At 40.8% G+C, this 27,759-nt stretch overlaps 1 protein-coding gene across 6 annotated transcripts in view; it reads right to left on the bottom strand.

Annotated features, from left to right (window-relative positions):
• The window catches only part of robo1 (roundabout, axon guidance receptor, homolog 1 (Drosophila)), a 225,071-nt gene that overhangs the window by 107,283 nt on the left and 90,029 nt on the right, over positions 1-27,759 (bottom strand). For 5 of the 6 annotated variants that reach the window (XM_076873331.1, XM_076873327.1, XM_076873328.1 and 2 more), the window contains one exon: positions 7,300-7,626. In XM_076873331.1, the coding sequence (XP_076729446.1) occupies positions 7,300-7,626 (327 nt within the window). Of the gene's footprint in view, positions 1-7,299; positions 7,627-23,875; positions 24,824-27,759 lie in introns of those variants that run through there. The other variant, XM_076873330.1, reaches the window with a different exon arrangement.

The raw sequence follows: 27,759 nt of genomic DNA, 5'->3' as shown, positions 1-27,759 counted from the left end.
CTTATCTGTCCTAGACTAGCACTTCATAATGTTAATATCATACTTCACTATCCTGGGATCCAGCAGCTGTCCTACAAAACCTCCTGTTCTGCACTACAGCCAAAGGCGAGGATTACATCGAGATGAATAAGCAGTCACTGTGGCGACCGGGGGGTGAAAAAAAAAAAAAGATCTGACGCACAAGAGTTTGGGGAAGTGTCCAAACACTCAGACAGACATAGCTGTGAGGTAGTTTCGCCTTTTCCAAAGAAATCCAGAGATATCTGGGCAATGTCATCATATGTAAATGGACGGATTGCAAAAGCCATCACAGAAACAGAGAAAAGTGCTTGACGTGGACTCGGTAAGTCTGGGCTAGCTACCTCGTTAACAGAGACAAGTTATTTACTGCATGAATGCACACTGAGAGATCTGTAAGGCAGAAAGCGCCTCGTGTCAGTGTGTAACAGCTGTGTTTAGCACATCTAATGCGCTACACTCATTCTGTCTTTGTATATAGGGAGATCAAAGAGGCCAATATCTATCACACTAAAAAGACTAACCTAATATAAAGGAGTATATTGTCACCATTACAAAGTGCCTTACTCACCCAGGCTCTGTGTCTATCGTTTAATGGCGAAATTCTACTTGTGACAATCAGATAATATAGGTGATAGATACAGAGTGGGAATCAAATGGACTCTGGGTTCTCAGGTACTTTTGGAGGACACGTCCTGCTTGTCTCACCTGTCCCACTATGCTGTCAGAGATGGGTGGAGCATAAAGGGATTGATGGCACATTGAGCTTTACCCATCCCTATACACCTGCACCTCTAGTCTCTTTCACAGAATACATCACTAGACATTGTTCAGTAGAGCAGTGTACACAGACTGATGGAATTAAACATGAACACACACGCATACACACACACAAGAAATCTCGCTCTGTCGAAAGCACCATTCTTGTGTAAACCAATCCATTCATTCGAGTTTCTCTCACTCTGCAGGATGTGTGTTTCTCTTTAGGCTCTGTGCCCGTGTTCACTGTAAAACACCACAAAGCGCCTAAAACTGTCAAAAAGCTGCTCTGGCTCTTATCTGCTGCTACTCTACTGTTTCCCATGGTGAGCAATTTCAGCGCTTGGCCTCCGATCGTGCCAGCAGTATTAGTTTTGGTGGGGGAGGGCTGTGTGGGCGAGGTTACGCTTGCATGGTTGCGAAAACCATGTTCCAAAAATCCCCAAATCACTGTGGCATTTGACACATTTTCACATGACTGAAAGAGACACTAGCATCTTCTCTCCTTCACCCCAGGTTGCCATCACTGCTCAGAGTGACAACTCCATTTTAGGGCAGTTATGTCAGCCAATATCTGCCAGGATGCTTCTTATGAATATTTAGTGAACGTGGTCAAAGTTTTAAGGTACATATCCAAGTCACTAACAAGAACTGCATGCTAGTTCCGGGCTTGCTTGTGTATCACGGAAATTTTCATCTCAAAAGGGGACTTGGGTATCGACCAAGCATAGCAAATGGATACTCCAGGTTTAATTAAATGGAATGCATTGATTTATGCAAACAGCCTGAAGCGGCAAAGATGCTAAGTTCAACAGACCACACGTAACATGCATGATAAAAATTGCTCTATGCATATATGGCTATACAGACGACTAATTGAAATGCATGTGTTGAGCATATCTCCCCTGCAGAGGTTTCACAAAGACTAAGCTGACAGTTATGTGCTGTGGGGAGTGTAATTAGACAGTAACCAGTTGCTACCCATGTACTGCAATTTCAAAATTAACAACAGCGGACTGAAATAGGTTTGAACAGCAGTACACACCCTGGAACTATTTAGAACAAAATAAAAAAATAAACATGAATAATGAATCCAACATTTCATAGGCAACACGAATATTTTACTCTAATAGGAAATGGAGACTTTCTTTTTTTGAGGCAGCTTTGACAGCTACACATGCACACGCCATCGGGCTCAGAGATTGTGGACCGGGTCTGCATTCCAACATGAAACAGATTGGAGTGAAGGCCAAGGAGCGTCTGTGGTGTGGAGCCCACGCCTCAGCTGCATGTTGACTCACGAAGCAGACCCTGGCTGTGCCGTTTGCACCAATTTGCTCTGAACCTCCCTGAGACAAATAACTGCCACAGAGCTGTAACGCACTGCCTCCAGTCCACTGGCAGCTTGCCAGCACACTCACTGGTGCTACTGGTGGAGTAAGCTATCCTGTTTTTTTGTTTTTTTCAAAATCAGTCAGCTCTTTCACCCTTATTCCTTTCTTTCTTCACCTCACAGTCTCATTTTGCTTCTCAAAGTTCTTAATATTTGCTGAGCTGAAAAAGGGGATTAAAAGAAGCGCGATACCCCGAAAATGATAATAAAAAAAGATGGATGTGAACAAGAAGTTGATGAAATTTATAAGCCCAGACCTTCTGCACTATATTGCTCCTCTCGTAATAAGTTAATGAAAGGCAAAGACCATGACAAATAAATAATTACTCTGCCATCAGGCAGTGAAAGAAGCTGTTTCAGTCACAGAGCGTGTTCCATTTCATTGGGCAGCAGTGGAAAAATAATCACAAGAGAAGAGATGAGGAGATGGGTAAGGGCAGTGGAGAAAGAAATGTTTGACAAAGTCAACTGGAATGTTTATGTTGTGTGTCAGGTGGAGAGGATTAGTCTGAAACGTTTACAATACAAAGACCCCAACTTTTCGATATTCAACAGATGTAGTACAAGAGATGTCCTGCAAAAGAGACAGGAGGGTCTTAAGATCAGTGGGAGGTGGCTTCTTTGCCTTTGGACTGCTGCATGCCAGCCAACTGTCCTCCACTCTGCAGATGACCCTCAGGCATGGCCCAGAATCTGTCAGGATCAACTGAGCCGCCTTCAACACATCTGACGCCCTGACCTACCCCTACTAATCAGAGAGTCGGTGAAGCCAGCTGGCTGCACATGGTGACAGAGATTTCACAGCAGCATTGAGATCAATGCGATTCTGGGGTAAACTTGGCTGAAAAGAGTTATATGCTGTGGACCGAATTCAAGTAAACATCCCTTTGCTTCTGTTGTTAGTGGCTGTAAAAAGTAAACCCTGCCTCTGGAGAAAGGAATCTGTGTGTGGATATGAAGCCTGCAGCCAACCCTGTGCGGTCAGCACTGTGCAGTCAGCCAGGCCACTACACAGCAGGCCCTGAGGTTATCGCCTACTCAAGTGGAGCAGTGTGCCGTCCATTACCTCACTGTACTATCTGCACAACCAGGAAAAGGGAAATAGCTATTCATAGAGCCTCTCAGGGACTCGTACACAGCATGGGTAAAACAATCTACTCTGATAGATCACAGGGTATATCGACGATTATCATTTTGTGCCTGTCTGGAAGTGATTACTTGAAAAATTATAACCATTGTAAAGTGTAGAAGTAAATTTAAATCTATTTTGATATACAAAGAGGTGTTTACAAAGGTTATAAAGCTAGTTATGTAGCTATTTGGTGGTTACGTGTTTGAATGTTTAGACATGCATGTTCAAACCAGTAATAAGTATGTGTTATATCTACCTGGTTGTTTTCCCTGTTTTGATCTGAGTATAAGATTTCCTGGCTTCTGAGAGGCCAGTGAAGTATTCATGAGGGCGGCACACAGGAAGTGTGGGTTGTTGTTGCAGGGTGCTAAAAGTAAAGAGGCTGCTAAAAAGTTATCCGTCTCCGTCTTGCTGTTCCTAATTATTCAGAGAGATTCCCAACCATCTAGTGAACCCTCACGTTACATCATTATAAATGATTCTCTTACTTAATATATAAAAATTAATAAATGTATTCATTTCCATTTTAGTGGAACAGTGGTAAGAAGATTCAAATAATTAACTTAACCCTTTAAAGCACGCTCCGTTTTGCGTAACTATTTTTAAATCCTGGTAGCTCTGCAACCACGTAAGCTAGGGTAATAAGTGTTTTTTGCATATGAAACCAGAGGATTTGTACTTACATCTTATGCCATCAGCCTGTCCTAGGTCAGTTTCCTTCCACATATAGCTTTGCAAAAACTGCATAAAAAGCACTTGCAGCAACAAAAACATAATATTCGCTTTGCCATCTGATCAGCTGTTTGTAACGCTTCAGCACGAACTATCCCTGTCTGCCATGACCTGCCCGAAACCGGAAGTGACATAATTTTGAGGAAATGTAGTTTTTTTTTTTGTTTTTTGTTTTTTACCATCAGGGCCTTATGAGCCTATACTGGTGTTTTTAAAAGTTATGTTTGACTTTATGACTTTCTGTGTCGTTTCTGGGATGCTTGGAACTAAAATTGCACTGCTGGAAATGGTTTATTTTGATGCATATGCTGGTTTTTTTGCAAATTTACATTATAATATTTATTTTTCGTTTTTCCTGCACTATATAAAAATTGGTGTATTTCAAAAATAAAACTATGAAGACACTTAAATTTCCTGTGGTGGGAAACTATTTTGTGCAACTTTTTTGTATTTACAGTTTTGAGGGACAGGCATCTTAAATTTCTCTAACTAGAAATATATATTAAAAAAACTAAAACGATTTTCAATTTTTTTATGGTTTATTGCACTTTTTTGCAATTTATGTAATTACTATGCACTTAATGCATACATATTATTAAAATTTGGGCTGTAATGGTTGTATTGATGTATATCAACTTAAAATGCTCCCAAAAATGGCTCTACAGCATGTAAAAATATAATATAAGCTCTGGCGGACTTGGTTCTATGGTAGGTCTTAAAGGGTTAAGAAAAAAAAATCAGTTCTGCTTCTTCTGTTCACTCACATTAAAGTAATCTCAGAAACACTTTTTACTTTTACTTTCCCCTGCTGAGTTCAGAGTCTTGTTTGCTCAGTGTTTTGCAAAGAAAAAAAAAGAAGAATGGCATTTGAAGATTTATATCATGGAAAAATAATCATAATGTTTGAAATACTTTTAGTTACAATCTTGAACAAATGGTCTTTATCACCTGGCTGTTCTCAAGCACAAAGGCATTTCATTATTTGTCGCTGACATCTCTAAAGCAAAGAAAACAATAACACAATAGGCAAAGAATTCTATCTTAAGCTTGTCTCAATGCACCAAGCAAACATGATTCATGGTAAATGGCTTTGGGTTAAGAGGCTGAGATAGAGAGATTGTGGGCTGTACTGTACATGTGGTTAATGATAAACCAAACAAACTGGGCTAGCTCTCCTAGCTGGCAAAACAGGACTTGTTGAAATGTGGATTACGTTAACAATCACTGGTGAGCACAGGAAACTGTCAAAGCCAGGGTCTTAGAATAACATCACAAAAAAATTCATGTTTTCAGCTTTTAAAGTGCTTTTAAAGCAAAAATGTTAGAGAGGGAGAACGAGGCAAAGTAAACACAATTAAACCCATGACTTCCTTCTTTGGAGTTTCATTGGAAATTAAAAGTCTGGCTAATCCCTCAACTTAACCTGAGTGAAAAATTCTATCTACTATATTGAACTCATAACAGTATCATTATGACAAGCATCTGTAATGACAACAAGGGGTAAAAAAGGGTTTAAAACTTTCCTAAACCCTCATAAGTCAGATATACGTCTCAAAGTTTATTTACTCGGGAGTTTAAATGTAGCCTCGAAAAGAAATCTCAGAGTTTCTGAACTTTTTCTTTTGCTTTTCTTTTTAATCTCCAGGGTTCCATCCTGGTTGCTCCAACAACATAATTACATGTAGTTAAGCATGAACTGTGGAGAGGGGTGAGCGAGAGACACCAGCTAAGCGAGAAGGAGAGAGAGTGCTGGAGCACAGTGGCTTGTCATTATGCATCTGTTTGAACCTTATACAGCATAGACCTAAACTTGAGACTGAGCCAGTGGTGCTCTGGTCCTCGTGTTTCCCGCCAAGTATCTTGTTTTTCTACTTGAAGAATCCACCTCTGAAACAAACACAGCATATTGCCTACTACAAGGGAAAGTTATTTTTAGCACTCTGGCCTATGGAAACTTGTAAGTATACCAAACTTAAATGGTCTTCCACTTTTATTAAATTGTGCAGAATTGTAATTTTTATGTTAGAAGTTAGTTGGGAATATATATATGATACTGATTCTCTGCAGCTCTTTGTCATTATCCTTACTTCTAAAGGAAGACCTTGACTCTCAGCTCTAAATCAGAGCATAGACAATACACTATAAAAACTTATAGTCTGATCAGCAGGCCTCGAAATGTCTTGGATCTATTGCGTCTGCTTTACATTTCAGCTGACAGTTGGGATAGAAAATATTAAAAAAGCAATCAGAGTGGGGAAGTTTTGTTACATTTGTATATTCCAGATATTCCACTAATTCAGCTTAAACTACACAGCAATCCCTTGACTGACACCTCATACCCAGTACCACAACAGCAGCCCATGCCCAATGCAGCAATGGCTCACATTCATTCACACATGCTCACATTCAAGCGCACACACCATTCTTTCTTTCCCCATCTTGATTAGATTACAGTGAGTGAGGTTGGTGACAGCCTCTGGGCACGCTGGAGGAGCGGTTGATATCTGAGCTCCTCAGCCTTCACTCTCAGCCAGTCAAGAGCGCAACGAGATAATATATCTGAAGAGCTGACCTCACCAACAAAATCAGTCTTTTAAAGAATCATGGGAACAATTTTGTCAACACCAGTCACAACTCTTAGAAAACACTTAAGGTTTTAGAAAGACTTTTTTATTATTTGTCCTGCATTGCAAGCACACTGACAGCCAAATATTAGCCTTGTTAATGTGTCACAAAGGCCTCTTGTTGACCCTACAGATGCTTAATCCACTCTACATCAAAGCTCAACTGTCATAGCACAAGCAAAGCAGACAATAAAAAGACATCGCCGATTCTTCAATGAAATGAGTAGGAAGGCTCTTTATTAAAAATGACTAAACACAGATGCAGCAATTGCATTCCTTTTGCTATAAAACCTCATATCTATCTCTTTGACAAAAAGCAGAGGTAGGATGAAAACAGAAAGGACATTGTTCCTATTGTAGCTCATGACCACCTACCAAGGGCCCTTTAGAGAAGCATTCACCCTGGAATGATCAGGCCACTCTCCCCCCCCAAGGCTCTGCAGGCCTACAGAGACGGCTGGGCCAAACACATCCTGCCCATCGCCCGAGAGATTATTCAACTCAATGAACACATTGAGCGCAGAAACACAGGAAGAAACTGGAGCCTGCTATTCAGCAACATCTGAACCCAAACTACTCTATTCACACCCCACACCAGAAAGTGGCGTGGGTGTGAAAGTGGGAAGACATGCTGCACTTACTGGCTACTTCCAGCGAGGCGTTGTGGCTCACTGCCTCTCCCAGGTAGTTGCGAGCAACACAGACGTAAGAACCTTCATCCGGTTTACTCCGCCGTCCGTGGACGATGCGCAGGAAGAAGAGAGAGCCACTGGGAAGAAGCATGCGCTGAGAACGGGGATTGTCCCTGTCCGTTTCCACCCGCTCTCCATCCTTGTACCACTCCACTGTTGGGGTTGGACGGCCCTCTGCTTTACAGTTGAGAGTTGCGGGCTCCCCTTTGGAAACAATCAGGTCAGAGGGGTGCTCCACAATCCGGGGTGGGGTGTCCTCTTGGCGCAGACGGGATCCTGAGAAGAAATTACAAAAGTGACGATTTACATCTGCGAGTCCTTATTTAAGCTATTTAAAGGAATGATAGGCTTGTTGTGGACTTTGTCTTATTTGATTGAAAAGTTTTAAAGGGTTAGCGCAATGTGGCTACAGTAGATGCATGTAAATTTTAGCAGCTGATGGTAGGCCACTTTAAAATACTTTTTTCAGTATAAATTTTAAACAGTTAAATTAATTCTACTTTACATATATAGCAATAATCAGTTCTTAAGTATTAAACATGCTGATTATTTTTAAATACAGACAAAATTTGATAGTAATAGATGTATTTAAGGTACTATTTGAGGTTGTGGTGATGAAAGAAGTAAAGAACACGTCTTCCCCCCCCCCCAATAGCAGCTCCTGTGGTAAAGGTTAACATTGCTGCACCTTTGTGAGTGTCATTTCACAGATTGAAGAGCAGAAAAGGCAACGAAGGGAAAGGTAAACAAAAATATGACACACCTTGAAGGTTAAAAAGGAAATTAAGAGATAAAAGATAAGATAAAGGTGCCATGTGTAGCTTCATGACAGAAAAGGAGCAACAGCAGAAATTGCACTTTTGAAGAAAGACAGATGAGCCACAGCAGAGCCAACAGCAGTGCCAAGGGGGTTAACACCCCAGTGCTATCTCTGGTCATTAATATTGCTCTCTGACCAGTCAGCTGTAGCTATCAAACCTGCTTTACATGCAAATTAGCTTCCTGTTGTTAATTCCTGAAGGGCGGGACTGGATGGCTGTGAATGCATTGTGTGGCTACACACAAAAGTGTGTTGTGTGTGTGTCTGTGTTACCAAGAGAAAGAGCTCTTCCCCTCTCACCATATCTCCCAGCATAGGCCTTTGGAGCCCATTCAGCACCAATTAAAGAGAGTCGGGTATAATTGGAGGCGCAGGCCTGCAATTAATTTACCCAGCATCCCGTGAACTTGCCACACTACCTCATTTATGTGCCATACACCCACCCATGTTACCCAAGAGAACTGGTGCTGAGAAGGCATCTTCTTGTGGTCGCCACATATTTTTGGTAAAGTCAGCATAATTAGTGACAGCTTTGTGGAAAGATAAATCACTTCAAGGCAAATGTGTACTTTGGTCAATGAGATATAATTAATCCAGTATCCCAGTGAAGGACATCACGATCCCAAGTCTTTTGAAATATCCCAATAGTAATGATTTTGACAGGTAAGGGCTGTGCGGACTTTTTGAAAATTGCTTGATTGATGAAAGAGACACTGTTAAAGAAATGGAGTTTTTATCTCAGAGGGTTGAGGCTTCTTCTGCACCTCATCATTCTTACATGAACCCTACACAAACACTGAAATGTGGCGTCAGCTCCTCCATTGGGACCCTGTTTGATGTTCATATGATTCTGCACACTTTTTTTTTAAATTATTGGTCACAAACTGCAGTGCTTGATTGCGGTGCTTGTGGGGAAAAATATCACAAAAGCAAACGAGTTGACTGTTTGCAGATTGCAAGGTTGCTGATTATTTTCTTCTCAGGTAATTTAAATTCAATGTTATTATTTTATTTAAAGTGCTTAATCTGGTGGAGGACAAAAAGAAAATCCTCCAATAACTTTTCCAAAAATGAAACACTTGGTGACACTTAACGTGAGCATTTGTTTAAAAACTGGAATTAAAATAATGATAATTAAATGAAATTCTGCGATTAAGATAGTAGCATATTAATGGTGCAGTGCAATAATTGTACACCACAGAGAACTGCAGTCAAAATGTACCCGTAATCAGTACTGTATCTGAAATTATTACACTAACGCCAGCAAAGCTGAAGTTTTATTATTTTGTGGCCACATGACACATAAGATAAAGTCACACACAGAAATCCCCACAATTCTGAAACTGTTTTGGTCCTGCACATCAGACGCTCCGTGGGTATAAAAAACACATTTGTAGATTAAAGCATTTCTGAGAGTCGAACAGAAACAGATGGAGAATTAGAGAGCGATATATCAAGCCTTTAGCAAGAATGAATTAGTCCTCTATCTGGCACTGAATAAAGTTTATAAAAAATACATATCTCTGCTTTCTGGCTATTGAAACCGTCTCAACCAGTACTAGGCTAATTAACCCCCATTTGTAACCTGCTCTCAAAACAGACCTTTTAACTTAAAGTCCATATGCTAATAAAGACCCAGCCCTTTGGTCAGACAGCATGGAGCTGCACTAACTTTGCTAGCATACACAGGCTGATTACTACTGGAGCAACTGTACCACTACCACCCCTCAGCAGACAAGGCAGGCTAATATGTTTTATTAAAGAGGACTTTGAAGAGCTCAGCCGCTATCTGCTCTGCCCGTTCCCTTCCTGATTTAGATAGCTTCTCTCTAATTTGAAATGGTCTGAAGTTTGGGGCCTTATGGGGGAACCATTAACTATTTAGATGTAGCACACTGTGAAGAGAGCTGTGCAGCAGGCGGAACTGTGTTTGATCATTGACTGTTTACTGTAGATGATTATGGCCGATCTGCATGATGAACATGCAGACTGATGATACAATATGAAGTGGGCCACTGTGTCCTGTAACAGAGAAGCTGGTGAGAATAATTGTATTAATAAATATTCAGCAGTTGAACTACTGAAGTACACTAATAAGTGTTTTGTGTGCGTTTGCTGAGAGGGTGTGCGTTTTGAGCCGTGACTGGGTGCACGGGATGTATCAGTTACACAATGCTATCATCCCTTCCTCGTCACGACTGAATTCTTTCTAGGCATATTTTGCTTGTGTGTGCGTATGTAGGCTTTGCCGTGCTGATCCCCGCAGACACTTTGAGTGACCTCTGTTACTTCAGCTCCATTACCCCTCACCAGGGGAAAGAGAATTATCCTGTCAAGGAACAAACACTCCCGTGCTCCCTTCTACAGGTGCAAGCTTTTAGGAAATGGAAGCTCACTTCACTCCTTCGATGCAGCACACACAGACGACCAAATTTGAGACCGAAATAAGAGATGAACAGAGTGCGTACTTTCACCATTGCTTTCTCGCATTACTTTAAGTTGCACTCCCCTTTATTTCAAAGCGCTGCCCTTCCTTCTCCACTGCCGCTTTCAACCATCCTCTCCCCTGTTTTCTATCCCCCTCGTCACCCCCCCCCCTTTTTGCTTCCAGACAGAGAATGCAAGATGAGCTAATGCAATACACAGCTTCACCAAAGGGAAGCTGGGACTTCTACTGCAAGGATCTGATCGATTGGTGCCTGAGGCAAAATTCTACTTCTCCCTTAACCGTCTCACTTGCTAGAGAGCTTTGTGCATCTGTCTTCTCATTTACTCACATAGGGAGACTCACACTACACAGTGTTAAACTATGCTTGAGGGAGTCTTTGCTCACTGGAGGTAATTAAAAAACAACAACAATGGAGTCAGAGTTTTCTCACTCATGAAAGTAATCTTAGTAACAAACAACAATCCCAATAGCAAAAGCGAACACAATGAATTGGAAAGGCTCATGCCAAACCACATTGCCACAAGGGTGCAGACCTAGACATTGACCCATATACTGTACGCATGCAAGGATTCATGAAGACCTCCAGGCGTTTGCTCACTCTAAAACCCAGACTCTTCCCCCCACTCTAAACATGGATAGACATGGCATAAGAATGAGATTTATGATGGTTCTCATGAAGCAAATGGCCATTATATCACTAGGAATATTTATGTGTATTGAGATTATGGCTACTAGCTTCACATGGATTCATCTATATGTCTTGGGGCTAAACTTCATTTTCACCATGCAACATGAGATGATATACTCTGACTTTATATTCCAAAAGATAATCATGCTTCCTCAATCGGATTAAAGAAATATGCTAAAAAGAGACAGACTACTTCCAATGAAAACAACATAGTGAAACCTCAGGAGGGGACTATTTTTGCACTGGACTTGTAAAACTATCATGAGAGATGATATAATCAAATAAAGTCTCTTTAACTTTGCAGTGTAAGAATTTATTTGTTAATGTTTACTGCCAGTGTTAATCGCCCAGGTATCAACATGAAGAAGCAATAGAGTGCAACTGTACGGTAACAAGTTACAACTATTCCTAAGTCTGGGATGTGGCAATCAATCGAGCTAACTATTCTGACTTAAAATAGAGAAGAAGGCCCTCCATCGACCTTAACTCTCAGCAGCCTGAGGACAAGAAACCCCCCCAAAAAACACAAGGTTAGCTTTCGTAGAGACACGGGCCATTTCGTTAACACTTTTGCACTTTGAATTTAAAATGCAGTTGGAAGAAATCTAGAAAAGAGAAAAATAAATGAATAGGAAATAATAATAGAAATAAACAAAGAAAAAGAGACAGAATTAAAGAATTAAAAAATACTCTTTACTTCATAGCCTCAAGGATATACTTCTAATGCACTTGAAATAATTCAGTGTATATTTTTGGATTAAAACCATTGCTGACCAGATGAAAGTCCTCTGCTTTGCTAGTTATGTCCTTAAGCCTTTTTTAAATGTTTTTTTTTTTTTAATTTCATGTCATTTTATTAATTTTTTGGCTCTTTATTCTGCTTCATAGTAGTTACCTTCTTTGCGCTGAAAAGCTCTATGATTGACTAAAACAGAACCTAGAGGAGGAACATGAATCCAGTTCCTTGTGAGACCAACTCAATACCAAAGATATTAAAATGTTAATATGACTTTTTTCTGTCCATTGACACCAGTCCATCACTGGGGAAGACAACTGCATTTATATATATATATATATATATATATATATATATATATATATATATATATATATATATATATATAATTTTTTTAACTAATCATGCACCACTGACTAAATCCCTATATGAAGGACTGAAGGAAAGAAGAAAGACAAGCTAAAAAGACGTAAAACAATTACCTAGCTTCAGCAATCAGTTCTGGTCCAGTGATTTCCCTAACTTCAAAAATGAATGTGCCTTTGTCCCTCACAGCTGTTTTCCATGGCTACTATCTTCACAGAGTGTGAGGAAGAGGAAGGGAGCCAGGCACCTGCCCTTTACCCCAGAGTACTCACGGGGGAGAAGGACAGTGAAGCAATTTAGATCCGTTGTCAGTCTGGTCCCCTGAGGTAGGGAGACAGGATAATGTGTCTACTTCCTTGACTGATAAAACAACTTCACAATGCCGGGTCATTTGACTGTCACAGAACAAAGGATCCCAGCGACAAATTTCATTTGATTATATGAGTGAAGTTGCTGCAAGTTTAATTTCCCCCATCAAAATGGGCAAGGTCACAGAATATCATAAAGAGAGGCAGTAAAATTGAAAGCTATTGCAGGAGCCTTAGCCGTATCATCACAAGCCATATCAGATGTCCAGCTGAGCAATGGTAAGAGATATGGAATATGGATCTGTGATAAGGAAGGCCAAGCACAGTAGGGCACTTTTTATCTACAGCCCCATTAATCTGTGATTAGGGGACTTAAGAGGGATTTATGGCAGAGATAAGAGCAAAGGGTGTGTCCCTCGGGGTAGCCAGGCGTACACAGGAGCCACGCCTGCTCGGGACAGGGCTGGCCAATAAATGACTTAACACAAAAGAAAAGGCACCCTTTTCTGTTGAATTAGAGACGATAAGGGAGAGAGGGGCAGAGATAAGCGGGAGAGACGGACACAGAGAGAAAAGACGAGGTACTGTACTCCTGCTGATCAGATGACATTAACAGGAAAGTGAAACTGAATCTTTTACCGTTTCAGCCTCAGAATCCCACCCTGGAATGTGCTGCATGAATGACTTTGCCAGTTGCATCAGATCAGACCTGTTTTTAATGTTACACAAGGCTATCGCTTACACTCCTAAGAGGCAGGATTAGAGCCCTGTGTGTGAGTCTGTATGGAGCTCCAGAGGTTGGGTGATGGAGGGGGTTGATGGATATCTTTATGGCCTCTTTTCCTCCTCATCTCTTTGTCTCCATTTACCAAACACAACAGGGTATGGTTACCTCGCTTATACTACATCAGCACTTGAGAATAGTTATCAATTTCCAAAAAATGGTATCTCTGTCCAAATGCTTTTTTAACACAAGCAAACCAGAAGATTGTTATCTATGAGTTTATACACAACAGTACACTATTGGGTTGGCTGTATTTGTTGTTATAGAAACGAACACTCTCACAGATTACAATGCTCCCATTGATATTTGAGCAAAATATGGCTGTGGCAAACTGGCAATTTGCATACACATCACAACACCCCTTGATAAAAAACAAAACAACCCCCCTCCACCCTGCTTACTATTGTGCGTTTCAGCAGAGCCCACTACAATTTATCCAATCAATTCTTATAATTTTCACAATATGATAAACATAGAAGAAGAAAAAGTAAGCCCAATTACTTGTTATCTTCCACCATACTTGCTCCAATTTCCAACTTGTGCAAACACAACCTAACTATTAAGATCTGTCAGAGTCCCTTTATCACTGTTGTTGCCTTTGATCATCCTGTTGCTTGTTCTCACCTGCAATAAAATCGTGACAAATCAGCTGATGATACCATAAACAAGGCGTTCTACTTCCTTTACTCGGGGCCAAGGGTTACTAGCATAACTTCCAACGCTCTAGGATATTCACACTTATCGCTCATCAGGACAAGAGCCAGCAGAGGTCTCAAGGCCTGAAGCACCAGCCCGAGTTCCTGGCTGTGTCAGCTGGGAAACGCATCCTGGCGCATCCCTCTGCAATGCGAGCCAGGTTGAGAGTAAGACAGCATAGCAAAGTACTCCTTTGGGAGGCTGGAGCTCATCCTGCTCTGGGGCCCCCATCTGAATCTAAGACAATAGTAGCAGGATTTTAACTTCTGCACCAGGCTGTAGATACAAGGCACAGGAACAAGTATGATGAATGCAAAAATATTTGTTTCGTGTGTCTTTGAAAGAAAATGTGAGCACAAACGTATTTATAAATAATGTTACACACTGAGGTTTACCCCCACAGTTTAAACAATCCAACATAATTTCACATACACTGTCAGCAACATACCAAGCAGGAGTAAATGTGAAAAGATGTGGCAAGAGAAACACACACACTAAAAATAATGAATTTTCAACAGGCACCCATGGGACACAATTGTGAATGAATTGCAGTTCTTCCTGATACCAATCTGCTACAGTCAGTGTCATTAGACACAAACAAAAGCTGTCAAACTCTGCAGAAGGCCATCAGGGCAGATTTCATTCCTACAGGATAAGTATAATAGCTATTCTTTATTATATCAATTCACTGGGAAGAGGAGGAAATCTGCAGTGGAAAAGACTGGAATGCTTGTTAGGATGCAGCCTGTCAAATTGGCTCTGGAGACCGCAGGCAGATGGGATGAACAGAGCAGCGTGGATGCAAGTACAGAGTCCGTCTGTCTGCATGCATGTGTGTCAGTCTGTCTGGTATCTATCTATCAATCTATTCACAATGTGTGTGTTTGTGTGTCTTTGAGCAGACTTGCAGACTCCTCAAGTTGACCCTGTATATTCACAGTGATGACCTGAGAAGAAAACCTAGCTCAGACTTCTCATGAATGCCGGTGTCAAAGATGTCATTCCATCAGCAGTGCAGATACCCCAGGAAAAGAGTTGTAATTAATATGGAGTGCAGATGACAGGCTTGGACCTTCTATTAAGGAGCTTCATGCAGCACAGTCAAGGCTTCAAGTAAGAGTGGGGAGGGGATGGGGGGGATTACTGAAAAGAAGCACAAGGGAGTGCTGGGCAATTACTTCTTGTTTTTGTTTTCCAGCATTGCCGGTTTTTAATGAGGTTTGACCAGTGTGATCTCTGGGATACATCAAAGCTTTCTACAACAGCAGGATAGGAGAAGCAGAGGTAATTGAATACACTGGTACATTTATTCCCTAACAGGGGACAGTGAGTATCTCACTGCTGACTTACGCAAGCTGCTAGACTTGAAATCCTCAAGTGATTAATACAACTGTATTTCAGCAAAATTAAGTGTTTACTGTTTTTGAAAAAATAAAAAAAAGCATTCAAGCAAGAATTACGAGCATATTTCGATGGGAATGGCACAGTAGAGTAAATGTAAATAAAACAGTTTGCTTAATTTAATTTCGAAAAGTGCTGCCTGCTTAGTTTTGTGTCAGTAACAATATGATCAGGTGATTCTCTCCTCCCAAGGTCGCTCTCTGGGCTAACTGCAGTATTTCTGTCCAGCCACTAGACATGTGGGGACTGAAGGCAGGGGAGGGGCTGAAAGAGCAGTGAGGAGGAAGAGGGACCAGCACACTCAGCTGGCACAGCCCAGTCGTGGGGAGTAGGGCATGTGGGCTTAATGCCAAGAAAGAGAACTGCTCTGAAGAGATGCCAATGTGAATTGAGGCAGGCATGGCCAAAAGCACCTAATGCTTTTTTAAATGTTATTTATTTGATGGCAACAGTGATACAAGTCTACTTTGGACCAGCGTTACATTACAGTTGCTTAGTGCAAAGCTGAGGACCTTAACTTCTTATGTGGGCTATTCTAAACACTCAGCCAAAAACATTCTGTAGTAAATCTCAGACAGCTGCATGCAGAAAGGGAATTTCATTTATTGCATTCAGTCGAGGGCACAGTGGTAACATCTGAATGTAGAAACCCGGCACATTTCCTTCTGGTGCCCTTTAGGTTAAAAGGGCAAATACAGAGCACATAGTATTGATGTGTCAATGTGTGCAAGCTTAGGTATTGGCATATGCAACAGCGGTTCACATACTGTTGGCTATGATGGTATTCTTAAAGTGAAACGTGGCTCCCACAGCATAGGTTAAGACTCTGTGGAGCCATGTGGCAAAATCCCAGATACACCAGCATGGGCCTGCTGAGTGGGACATGGCCCAAGTCCAGCCAAATGGAACACAAATTGCCCCAAACTGTTCAAAACCTTGCCTGGAAAAAATTTAAGTGGGATGTAAGGTTTGCCATGTGATGCACAGTAAATATTTGGTCAAAATTAATGAAGGGGCAAAGTCTGCCAAGAAGCCTTTTTCTAGACGTCCACAGAGGGGAGACTGTGCCCAGTCTGGCATTAAAAAGAAATTTCCTTTTGCAGACAACTGCTCACTGGCCTGAATGCTTTCCAGCACCCACTTACCACGTCTCTTCCTCAAAACATACACACCAACTGTCCAGGTACACAATGTAATGAACCAAATACTGCTTCCTTTGATGCTTCAAAGTGAAAACAACTTGATCGCAAATTTAGTTACTCCCCATCTGTCAGTGTTCCACATTTGACAGCAGAAGCACTGCTCAGACTAAAGCTGTGAGAAATGCTAGTTTGGAAATATTGATTTAGGATGATTTAAAAAAAAAAGAAAAGAAAAGAGAAAGTATATCTGAGTATATCTTAACATCATGCCCTGCCACTGGTCTACTCAACATCCTCTTTTAAAAGTGACCTGTTGAACTGCCAAAATAATGATTTTCAGACAGTACTTCATCATATATGCAGTGCAATACATTATGGTGTGAAAGTCCTTTGTTAGGATAACGGGAAATATGACCATATGTGGAAACGTGTGGAAATATACATGAAAATACAGCACACAAAACAAAAACTGAGTTTGTAAAATTTAACAAGCTTGTAAGTCAATATTTGGTATGACCAATGCCAACGTATTCTTCAATACACTCCAAGTCTTTTAGGCAAACTTTCTTGTAATTTCTTTAAAAAGTCTTCAGGAATAGTTATTCAGGACATTCAAAGTTCTCCTTTGGATGTTGGCTGCCTTTTGTGCCATCGTCTATCAGGATGCCACACTGGTTCAACGTTAGTTAGATTCCTTTTTATGCTGAATGCTCCACAGGTCACTGTTAAGTCATTTAACGAACAACAACAAACCAAAAAAAGAAAGAAAGGAAAATGGTCAGGTTCAAGGACTGTAATTAAAATGAATGAAAAAGCAGCCAATGGCCAAACTTTAAAAGATCTTCAGAAAGCCTGACCAGACCAGAGAATTATAAGTCTGGCTCGTTGAAAGAAAAAATAAAGAAATAAGGGGTCGCTCAAGACTTTTGCACAGTACTGCAGCTAAATCGAACATTAGTTAGATTTAGAAGCTACGAATGGAAGAAGAGTTCTGAATTATTTTGGTCTTGTCTAAGATGCTCAACGTATTCCCATCATTGTCACTGTACGCTGTGTAGAGGTGAAGAAAGAACTGTAGTATTTTCTGGCTAGACAACCTGTCAAGACTACATTTTAGCAGGAAGTAAAGCCTTTCTACATTAATGACTTCTAAGGCAGGAAAGGTGAATCTGTCAAGGCAAAGTGCAAACAGGGAAATGGGGATGAGGCCCTAAACCTACAATGAACCTGTTTTAAGTCAGAAGTATGAAGCTCACCATTGAGAGTTGCTGACTGACATACAGACAAATACCAAAGCAATCTTATGTTTAAACGCTGAGGAAGCTGTCTTTCACAGAGTACCTACAATTGTTATTCAATTAGAGCTTTCATGGTTTAAGCAAAAGACGGCACATCAGAAGGAAAGACGGGAGGTGACTGCAAAACAATCACACAGTTGAAGGACTCTGAACTCTTTACAGAAGAACTGAAGCAGATTTGCAAGTCTCTCGAAACTGAGAAGTAAAAGCTTTCTGAAAGAGGGGAAATTCGGAGCCTTTACACATAATTAAAAGGCGTTATTCTTGTTCAAAGAGTTCAATAGCATTTGGACATTTTAGAGACTGTGGCACTTCACACATTATCAACCAAGAAAATAAGAGGAAAAAACAGTTTGGGGTTTTTGTGTGAGATTCAATGGTGACATCAGGTTTCAGAAAAAATAATGTCACCAATTCCCAGAAAATATGTGAGGCTGATAATGGGCTGGGATTAAAGTTAATCTCTTAACTCAGAGCAACAGTGTATTTACATGATGGGGAAAAAAAAAAAAAATCACCCAGTTATTTGAAGCCTCCTCACCATGGTTACTGCTGAATGGTAGAACAGGCTCCAAAAGCAGTCCTGTAATAGTAAGTTTCAAGGTCACCTTCCCATTAATTATGTTTTTCAGTGCTTCCCCTTAAATAAAGTGCACCCCTCCTACTTCTATCACTGTCTTTTGTGTGACAGAATTAGCCCCCAGGAACCAGTAGATTTAGCTGCTGACAGAACTCACAATAAGAGTGGCTTTTAATCATGAATCTGCACTGCATAAATAGATAACAAATGTTTCAAAACATAAAATAAACAGAATAATAATAAAAAAATGTTTGATATAGGAAGACAACCTTGTCACCAAAGGGAATCTTGAATCTTAACAGTGGCAGCATAGCTGAGAGGGGGAGGAACCAAATACATTAATCAACTAATTAGCAGTCTCTCTTTTAACTGCTAATTTAATCTATTCCTCTCAGCCTCTTTAATGGTATTTTCCCCTGTCAGTTATAACCAAAGGGAGGTTTAGCATTTCAAAAGTGTATCCAGGCCTTGAAATGAGAGGGTAATAGAATGGTCACAGAGGCTGGGAGGAGGCCTGAGCTCTGGGAGTGAGAAAGAAAAGACGGATACAGGGAAAGGCTGTCCTCAATGCCATCTCTCAGTCTCCCCAGTGGAGAAAATGAAAGGGAGGGAGGTCTGAACCTTTTTAAAATGCACAAGGCAGAGCACCCCACGGTAGCACAGCTTCACCGCCACAGCAAACGGTAGGCCCAGGGCAAGCCCTGTGAGAGTTCCTGAGCATGCAAATGTTACACACGTGAGGGATGTTGGCCATGCAGCCCGAAAACCAAACCAAACCCTCACCGCACCACTGAAGCTTTGTTCCAGGATCTTTAATTTACTCAGCACTTCTAAAAATCAACTTCACCTGTCCCCACATGTCCTCCTCTAAAAAACCCAACTCACAGTTTACCACCTCTATCACCCTAATCAGCACATTCAGCAGTGCCATGAGGGAACAGTAAGAATATGCAATGTGCGCACAGGGAGCCATATCAAGAGTATTCCCACAAGCTGGCGTATCGTGGTATGTTTGACTGCTCCATCCTCCCCTTCGTCCTCTGTTCTTCCTCCCTCCATCCCCCTTCAACACCCTAGGGTAGCCTTTGTGTGTAGCTGCACTCCTCTCTTCACACACCCTCAGTCTCTGGTGAACTATTCTCTTCCCCTCCTCCATGCCTTACAATCGCCCCGTTAAGGCAATACAATACGGCCTCCTCGTCCCTTCCCCACAGGCTTTTTCTGCGTGTCGGCCTGCTTTATTTAAGAAAGACTCTGCACTGACCAGTCACAAAAAAGGCAAGTCTTAAAAAAATTGGGCCAAAACAAAAAAAGAAAAGAAAAAAAGTGGGGGATGGGTAAAAGGATGAAGAGATTTCTTAAGCCCCTTTTGCCACCCCACACAAACACAAGCCCCATGTGCCTGTCTTTTATTCTTGATCACATCTATATTACTGAAATGATCAGGACACCAGTAATACATTCAGGATAGATCAAAAAAGCATGCATGTGTGATACAGAATCAAATGTAACTTGTAGGGCTCTGTAGGAAACAAAAAAGGTCTTTATATTTTTTTAATAACAGAAAGCTGTGGGAATTCTAAGGGTGCCATTTGTGAAATGGGACGGAAACCAGACAACACCGTTCATCCTATAAGGACACAACATTCATCACTTTTAGACCGAGTGGCAAGAGGGAATGTTTGTCCTCCACGTCAACCGACAGAACAAGATGCATTAACTATATTGGCCCAGGAGTCTAATAGCCTAGACATGCCTGCTGCCTTCAAATATCAGCCAGCTGCAGACTAAAATGCTTATATGACTTATATGAAGTTATGTTCCAGAGTATTCTTAGTGTAGACAGCTTATCTCTGTCTGGCTATACGTTTTTGGGGCTTAGACCGACAGACAACTTGACAGACAAAGTGATACTTGCTAAGTAAGTCATGACAACATTATCAGCATGGAGCGAGCAATACTCTACGAAACTCACACCGTCTAAACTGAATCCTGGTGAGACACAGCCGTTAATTCCTGTGGTACTTAAAATACCAAGAAGTTGACACAAAGGACATTGAGAAGTATCTTCCTCAGGTTTTTTTTTTTTAATCTAAATCCTCCATTTCTCCTTGCAGACATCCGTATCAGTTGAGCTGCAGCCACGGCAAATTACAAACTATTGACGTCAGATGGATTTGTTAATTAATCCAATTAAGCAGTCCTTTGAGGTCATTAAAAGAAGAGCAGCCGAGGGAAGGCAGATCATCAAGAGTCACTGCCTAATTTATCTGCCCTCAAACAAACTGTTTTGAAATGTTTATCTTGTCGGTCATTAATGAGTTAGCCACAGTTCTCATGGACAGGAAGAGCACACTCGCTGGCCTCCCACATTCCTCCATGTGTTTTCACTAAGCCAAAGTCTACCTAATCCCGGATCTTAGGGTGTAAAACCCAGTTTGATTCGGATTAGGATCAGATTAAAGTGTATTAGTGGAAGTTATGGAGCTACAGCTTTATGGACACCATCATCTCACGCAGGTGTGAGATTTTTAGAGGTGACACGACAGACTCGAGACTCAAATTTCTTAAGAAATCTGCTTTGCTTACCCAAAATCAGTTCAGAAGGTTAAACGCTCAGATAAATCATTATTTCATCATCATCATCAAATTTTCATCATATTTTATTCGCCACATGCAGTAAACTGCAGTGAAATGATTATTTGTATTTTGGGGCCATTTGAAGCAACTCCTAAACACTATTTCACAGAACTGATAAAGAGAAATGGGTAAGGGAAAGACTGGCTTTAATGAGCATGTTTCCAGGCCATGTGGTAAGAAGCCAGGAGACAGAGATACGTCTCACCTGTGGTCTCTGGCCATTAATTGGCTCTGGAACCTGCTGTGTCCTGTCATATGAAATGTTGTGATGTAGCAGGTGGAAGTGCTCCACGATTTATCAGCACTTATGGGTCAATTTGTCAAGACCTCCACAGCTTGAATGTGCCGGGGCTGGAGATGCTTACCGAGGTGGTACCACTCCCACTGTCTATGTTTTTATCAGCATGACTACACATTCACACTTAGGCACTCTGTTGGGCTGGATGTAATCACTCCAAGGGTTTATAACAGCATAGAAGCCAACTTTTAGAGGAAAGTCTGATATGTGCCTTAAAGGTAGAGCCTCCCTGTTAATATATATATATATCATTCTAACAACCCTTATTTCCTCAGAGTAATCCATAGCATCTTTCTGTGTGTGAGAAGCAGAGCCACCTCTTGCCCTCATCTGAATGGCACCTCTGAGGCGAGTGCAAGGTTTGATGAGCACTTGGAGGAGAGATAACAACCATTTAGTGTATAGCAGGAGGACAGATCATTCTGATAACAGGGCAAGACAAGACCGAAGGAGGTATCAATTTACACCCTTCACACACAGCAAAGCGGCAATAAGCAAGTCATCACAAGTCTGTCAGGGCAAAGGTCATTTTATCTCTTACTTGCTATTTCACAGATACAAGAAGTATTAAAAATATATTCTCTCACCCAGGCTAAATCTTGAACGTTTAGAATAGGATACAAAGACATGTTACTAAATGCCACTGAGAGTTTGCTTAAGGGATCTGATATATTCCCTACTCCAGAATAAAGTTCTCAGCCATGCAATTAGTGGCAAATGTGAAATATTTTTTCCTGGGAAGTGGCATGAAATCTAATTTTCCTGACACTTGTGTCTAAACCAGGGCTAGTCATTATAGTATTTCTTGTCCAGTCCATCTCTCCCCAGAAAACATCCCGAGACATTCACAGACGGGAGTAATTGGAAACTCTGCTCTCCTACAGGACGGGACCATTACTGGCTTAGGAGCCAGCTTAGGGCGGAGCAGATTCAGTTCTCAGCCCTCACCTCTGACCTGACTTCCTGTTTAGGTGCTACAATATTTTCTTGTAGGTTCACAAGCTCTCCCCATCACCATACAATAAACAATGGCCAAACTTGCATGAAACAAGTCAGAGGTTCAAATAACTCAATGCAGAAACACTGAATCAAAAAATGGATGAATATGGGCTGCCAGACCTTATAGGGAATGAACTGGATATTTTATTGGGGATAGGTCACTTTAAGGCTTAATAAAAGTCATTTAAGTGTGAGTATGAGTTTTGCTGACTATTACTTAGGTAATGAGGTGTGCAGTAGCAACAGTAAACTGCAGTAAAGGGTTCAAATGTCACTGCTATTTCTCTGACACAGTAGTTTCTTTACAAATATAATGTATATTGAGCATCTTCCTGTATAGAAGTTCTGATAACTAGTTTTTTTTGTTTTGTTGTGCAGTTCTTTGTCTACAAAATGTCCCCATTCCAAACCCTCTCCTCTTAATGTCCTAAAATGAGGTGGTAAGCATTTCTTCTCAACTCTGAAGCAGCTGACCTGGAAACCCCAGCTAGCACGGTCCAGAAACTCTATAAAGAGATCCATGTGATGGGTGAGAAGAAACAAAATGTGAAAGATAATGGGAGGGGGGTAATGCAGGATTAGGCAACAAAGACACCTAAAACTGTTGTAGTTCTACATGAGTTGCATACATTTGTATTACAAAACAACCGATGTAAAAAAAAAAAAGAAAGAAAAGAGAATAATCTCTGTGATTTGATTTTAATTTTATAAGCATAAAAATAGTGTTGCACTCAGCAATAATCGTGGTCCAGGGGGAGAATCTTGACATACACAGAAACATGTTCCCCATAGGGGCATGTGCTGTCTGTATGACCGATGATAGCTGCTCTTTCCACTCATCCCATACGGCCTCAGCACTTTATGTGTGACTTTATGTGTGCTCAGCTTTTAAAAGTTAAGACAACCCCTTTACCCTGGATGTTGACTTTTGTGGTGAAAGAAAAAAAAAATCACCGTTTCGTGTACTTTTCTCATTTCAAAGCATGAAAGTGAAAGAAAATACATTAATAAAATAGGATCATCTTACAAAGGGCAGAGCAATGACTACAACACACTTCCTAACAAAACTCCAGCTCTCAAAATGTGTTTACTTATTTCTGGTAAAGTTTGTAACTACATTAGTGCAGAAACCATTCTGCACGGAGTGCTCCTAAATCAAATACGTTTGTGCATCCACTGTCACTTAAATCATTTTAAAACGGCCTTTATAAAATTAAAGATTAAAACTTGAATTTAATTCTTCCCCGAATTTTTCATTTCAGCTAGTAAAACCCCAGTTAAAGGCTAGCAGATTACTTTGAATCATTACCAACGACTTACCTGAGCACACATGGAGAATTCCTAACAGAAATACAAATCCAATTAAAGTTGGAGACATCATTCAACGTCTCTCTTGTGAGAAATGTTCTCGTATAATCCAAATTATATAAATAAAAATTGAGGCATCCGCTTCTTCATGTCAAACTGCACTCAAAGGGAAAAAGCTTAAAATCCACAGTTTAAAAACAAACACACTGATTTTCGTTTGTGAGTCCCAAACGCAAATGATAAAAGTCCAAGATCAGTCCAACACGAGCCTGATATGGCTTCTTGGTGTAGGTGAAATTGGGGAGTTGAGATGGGAAAGAATAAAACAGAAACAGTCCGAGATTTCAACACATGTTCTGTTCCAGTAGTCCAGTTCAACTGAATGATAGCATGTGTTAAATGTGTGCTAGAATCTCTCAGCGCAGAAGTGGCAGAGCTTTATCCTTTCTTTGGATTCATCCCGTTGCTGCTTTCACTGATCAACCAGGATGTGTTGTTTAAATCGTTTAGTTCCTTTGTGCAAAAAAAGTAGCAAAGTAATAATTCCAGCGCAAAGCAAAACTTAAGTCCAAAAGTGCGTGAAATCACGCCAGCGGTCGCCAGAGTCCACGCTAAACTGCTTGCAGTCACATTATTTCATTCCAGTTCTGAATGTGTCACTTGAGATCGGAAACTTTGCGAGTTAGTCCTATCCTCTCTCATCCACCGGATCCGGACACAAGATCACTGCAACTTTTCCATCACTTTCCCCCCCGTTTCTCCTCCGCTGCAACTCCTATCACTTGTGCGCGTCGCAGACACCGAACCTCAGGCGAGTGGGGGGGAATACGGATTCATATTCACAGGATTTCATTCAAGGAAAGCGGAATGCCTCGTCAGTTGGTATGCGCCTTTCTACCCCCTCCATAGACCCGAATCTTTCGCAGAGAGGAAATTTAACCTCTTCCTGCCTGGATCCCACCGAGCAGCAAAGTTTCACAGAGACAACTGGCAGTCTACTGTAATTTCTTTCAGTATGTCCAGTCATGAGACAAACCCTAGAAAGCTAGTCTATCCGGATATGTGTTTTATTATTTCTGTGGCTCCTGACCACGAACATGCAACAGCCGATTCCAGTGCTATTCCTACAGGGATTTAATATAATGTTTTCACAACTCATAGTTAGTAGTCCCTGTAATGGGTTTAACATACTTTAAGGTTTTGTTTTCCCTCCGATGGTTTCTTAGACCAGTGGTTATGCAACTTTATAAACTACTTTAGGTATAAAATTTTGTTATTTTAATCATTTTAAGCATTAGGCTAGAGTTGGATGAAATATCTCTTCTTTAAATATCCAATACTGTTTTTAAAACTCCCTTTGTTTTACAGTACATGTAAAACAGTAGTCCTCCAGTCCAAGCAGCTAAATGCTGAGACTGGGAGCTGAACTCATAACATGTTTTTCCAAATACCCCCAGCCTTTCCACCGTTTCAGAGAAACAGTATGAATACATTTTAATATAAACCCAAAGAAAACAGCTCACAGTTATTGCGACAAAGTGCACCGTCCATGACCACAGATAGTTAATTGAATTCTGACAGTATTTATATTCTAGCTTATCATTTCCTTAAAACAAAAACAACAACAACAACAACAACAACAACAACAGAATAACCTATATAAAATGTGTCGTCCCGCTCCCCCTTTTTTGTGAGATTTCTCCGCTATGGTCAAATCAGTGCAGTTTATAGATCCCAACTTCTGAGGCGCAATAGTAGGCATGACGACTTTAGACAGCGAGTAGCTGTCTAACATGTATAAATTACAACTCAGCAGGATATACTATATACTTTATTAGAAGACCCAAAATGTGGAAAGAAAAAAAAAAGGAATAGCAAAAAAAGAGCCACTGAAAGACACATTGCCTCACATTAGATCAGAGCGTCTGTGTCAGATCAATTGAGCATTTGTTACCACACAGCGCCCTCCAGTGAACACTATGTGAAATAATCCAACAACGACTGCTTTGTCTGCTTTCGTGAAAGAAGGTGTGGCAGTATTACCACCTGGCACTGAAATATGTGCCCCAGCTTTTTTCAGACAACAAGGAAGTGTTCACACTGTGAAACCTGAGCACACTGGCTTGCTGTGATTACTGTTATAAGGCGTTCATCTTCATTAGAGGGAAGGAAACAGAGTATAACAAGCCCTAACAATCCTTTCTGTTTTACCATGACAGCATTTTGGATGGTAAAAATATTATTATGAATACATAAATTAAAAATATTTCTAACACGCATGGTTTAGAACACCTCTTTCTGCATTCTTAAATTTAAAAAAATATTCTTAGATCTACTTTAAGCCTTCGCTGCTTTGATTGTTTCCTTCTCTGTGCCCCAGTTTTCACTCCTGCTGATGAACAATTCCACATGACTGACATATTAAGAGAGCAGTCTGTTTTTGTTTCTCATTCATCCATGTGTGCATTACATTACACTTTTACACACTCCATTCTCACTCCATCCTTGTGCCAGGTTTTCCTAAAAGCTTTTGCAGCCCTGGATCTCTAAAGTGGCTGTTCAGTTGATCACTACCAGTTGAATAGTAAAATTTCCTCTAGCCAGCAGCAGATGACAGTAACATAGAAGCAATTATCAGCTAAGTTCATGGTTAGCTCCATCAACACAGGAGGGTGTATGAAAATGCTGACTGCTACAAGAGGACGTGAGTATTTTAATGGCTAGATGTTGCAGCAAAGACTAAAATGTAGGTATAAAACTGAATTTCACATAGCAGACACAGTTATCTGTGTCACAGATCACTCATAGGGCTGTCTTATGTCTTTTTTCACATTAGCTACAAAAAAGGAGACCCCCCCCTCCCAAGATGACACAAGAGAGGCCGAAAATTGTTCCCAACAATAAAATGCCGTTATGCTTTTATGCCATTCTTGGACTCTAACCAGGACCAGGACAATAACTAAATATGGTCAAATTACATTAAAGTCTTTTGTAATCTGTCTTCTTGTAGTTTATTTTCTTCTTTCTTCACTCTTCTTCAATGGTTGTTAAGAAAAGAAAAGAAAAGACAAGAAAAGACAAGAAAAGAGCCAGTACAAGTTATGATGACTGAGCTCTGTAAATGGAGGTTCTTTGTCCTCACACTTCCTTCTATAACCTTGATTAGACTAGCAAAGGGAAAAAAAGTGACACAATATCAAGGCTGTGATGGCAAGAGCCAAGCTGAGAGCTTTTAACACTACAGCCTAACGTTTCCTACAAAACATCTTCCAAGAATTTGTGAGGTAAAAAAGGACACAAAAACACCCGCTCCCAGACTGCAAAGTGCTCCAAATAATGTTTTAACAGTTGTTAACTAAAATTACTTTTTGATCCTGTCAAAAATTTCAACTGGTAGTTACATGGCATTGCAGTTTTGTACTTACTGTGAAAGATCTGGCTACACTTGTGGAATCGCCTCAAAGTCTGATGTTTTCTGTGAAGTTCAGGATTGTTTGGCATCTGTTTGCACCAATGGGACTTCTGTAATCCAGATAGGCGATGGGTCGCGTGTGGACCCTTATGGTCTTTAGGGACTCCCAGCATGACCAACATTGCAAACACCATCACCAGCAAACCAACAATCTGCATGGCGATGAGTCTACACAACACAGAGCCAGGGTAATGTAGATGTGCATATAAAAACACACCTTTCAAACAATCTACTGAAGTAAGGAAATTTCACAAACACTCCTTAATTCATCCCTGCTCCAATTAGATAAAAGACACTCCTTAAAATGTAGCAAATAATAAAAATGCAATCCAAATTCTCCAAAGCAACAACTTGCAAACACTGCCGCACTTCCCACCAGTCCTTCATGCTGCTACTCCTGAGATCTGCCAAAATACATAAACCC

Source organism: Maylandia zebra, linkage group LG14 (genome assembly GCF_041146795.1).
Source record: "Maylandia zebra isolate NMK-2024a linkage group LG14, Mzebra_GT3a, whole genome shotgun sequence".
Taxonomy (NCBI): domain Eukaryota; kingdom Metazoa; phylum Chordata; class Actinopteri; order Cichliformes; family Cichlidae; genus Maylandia; species Maylandia zebra.
Note: the sequence above shows the minus strand (reverse complement) of the source record. Positions and strands in the feature narration are given on the sequence as shown.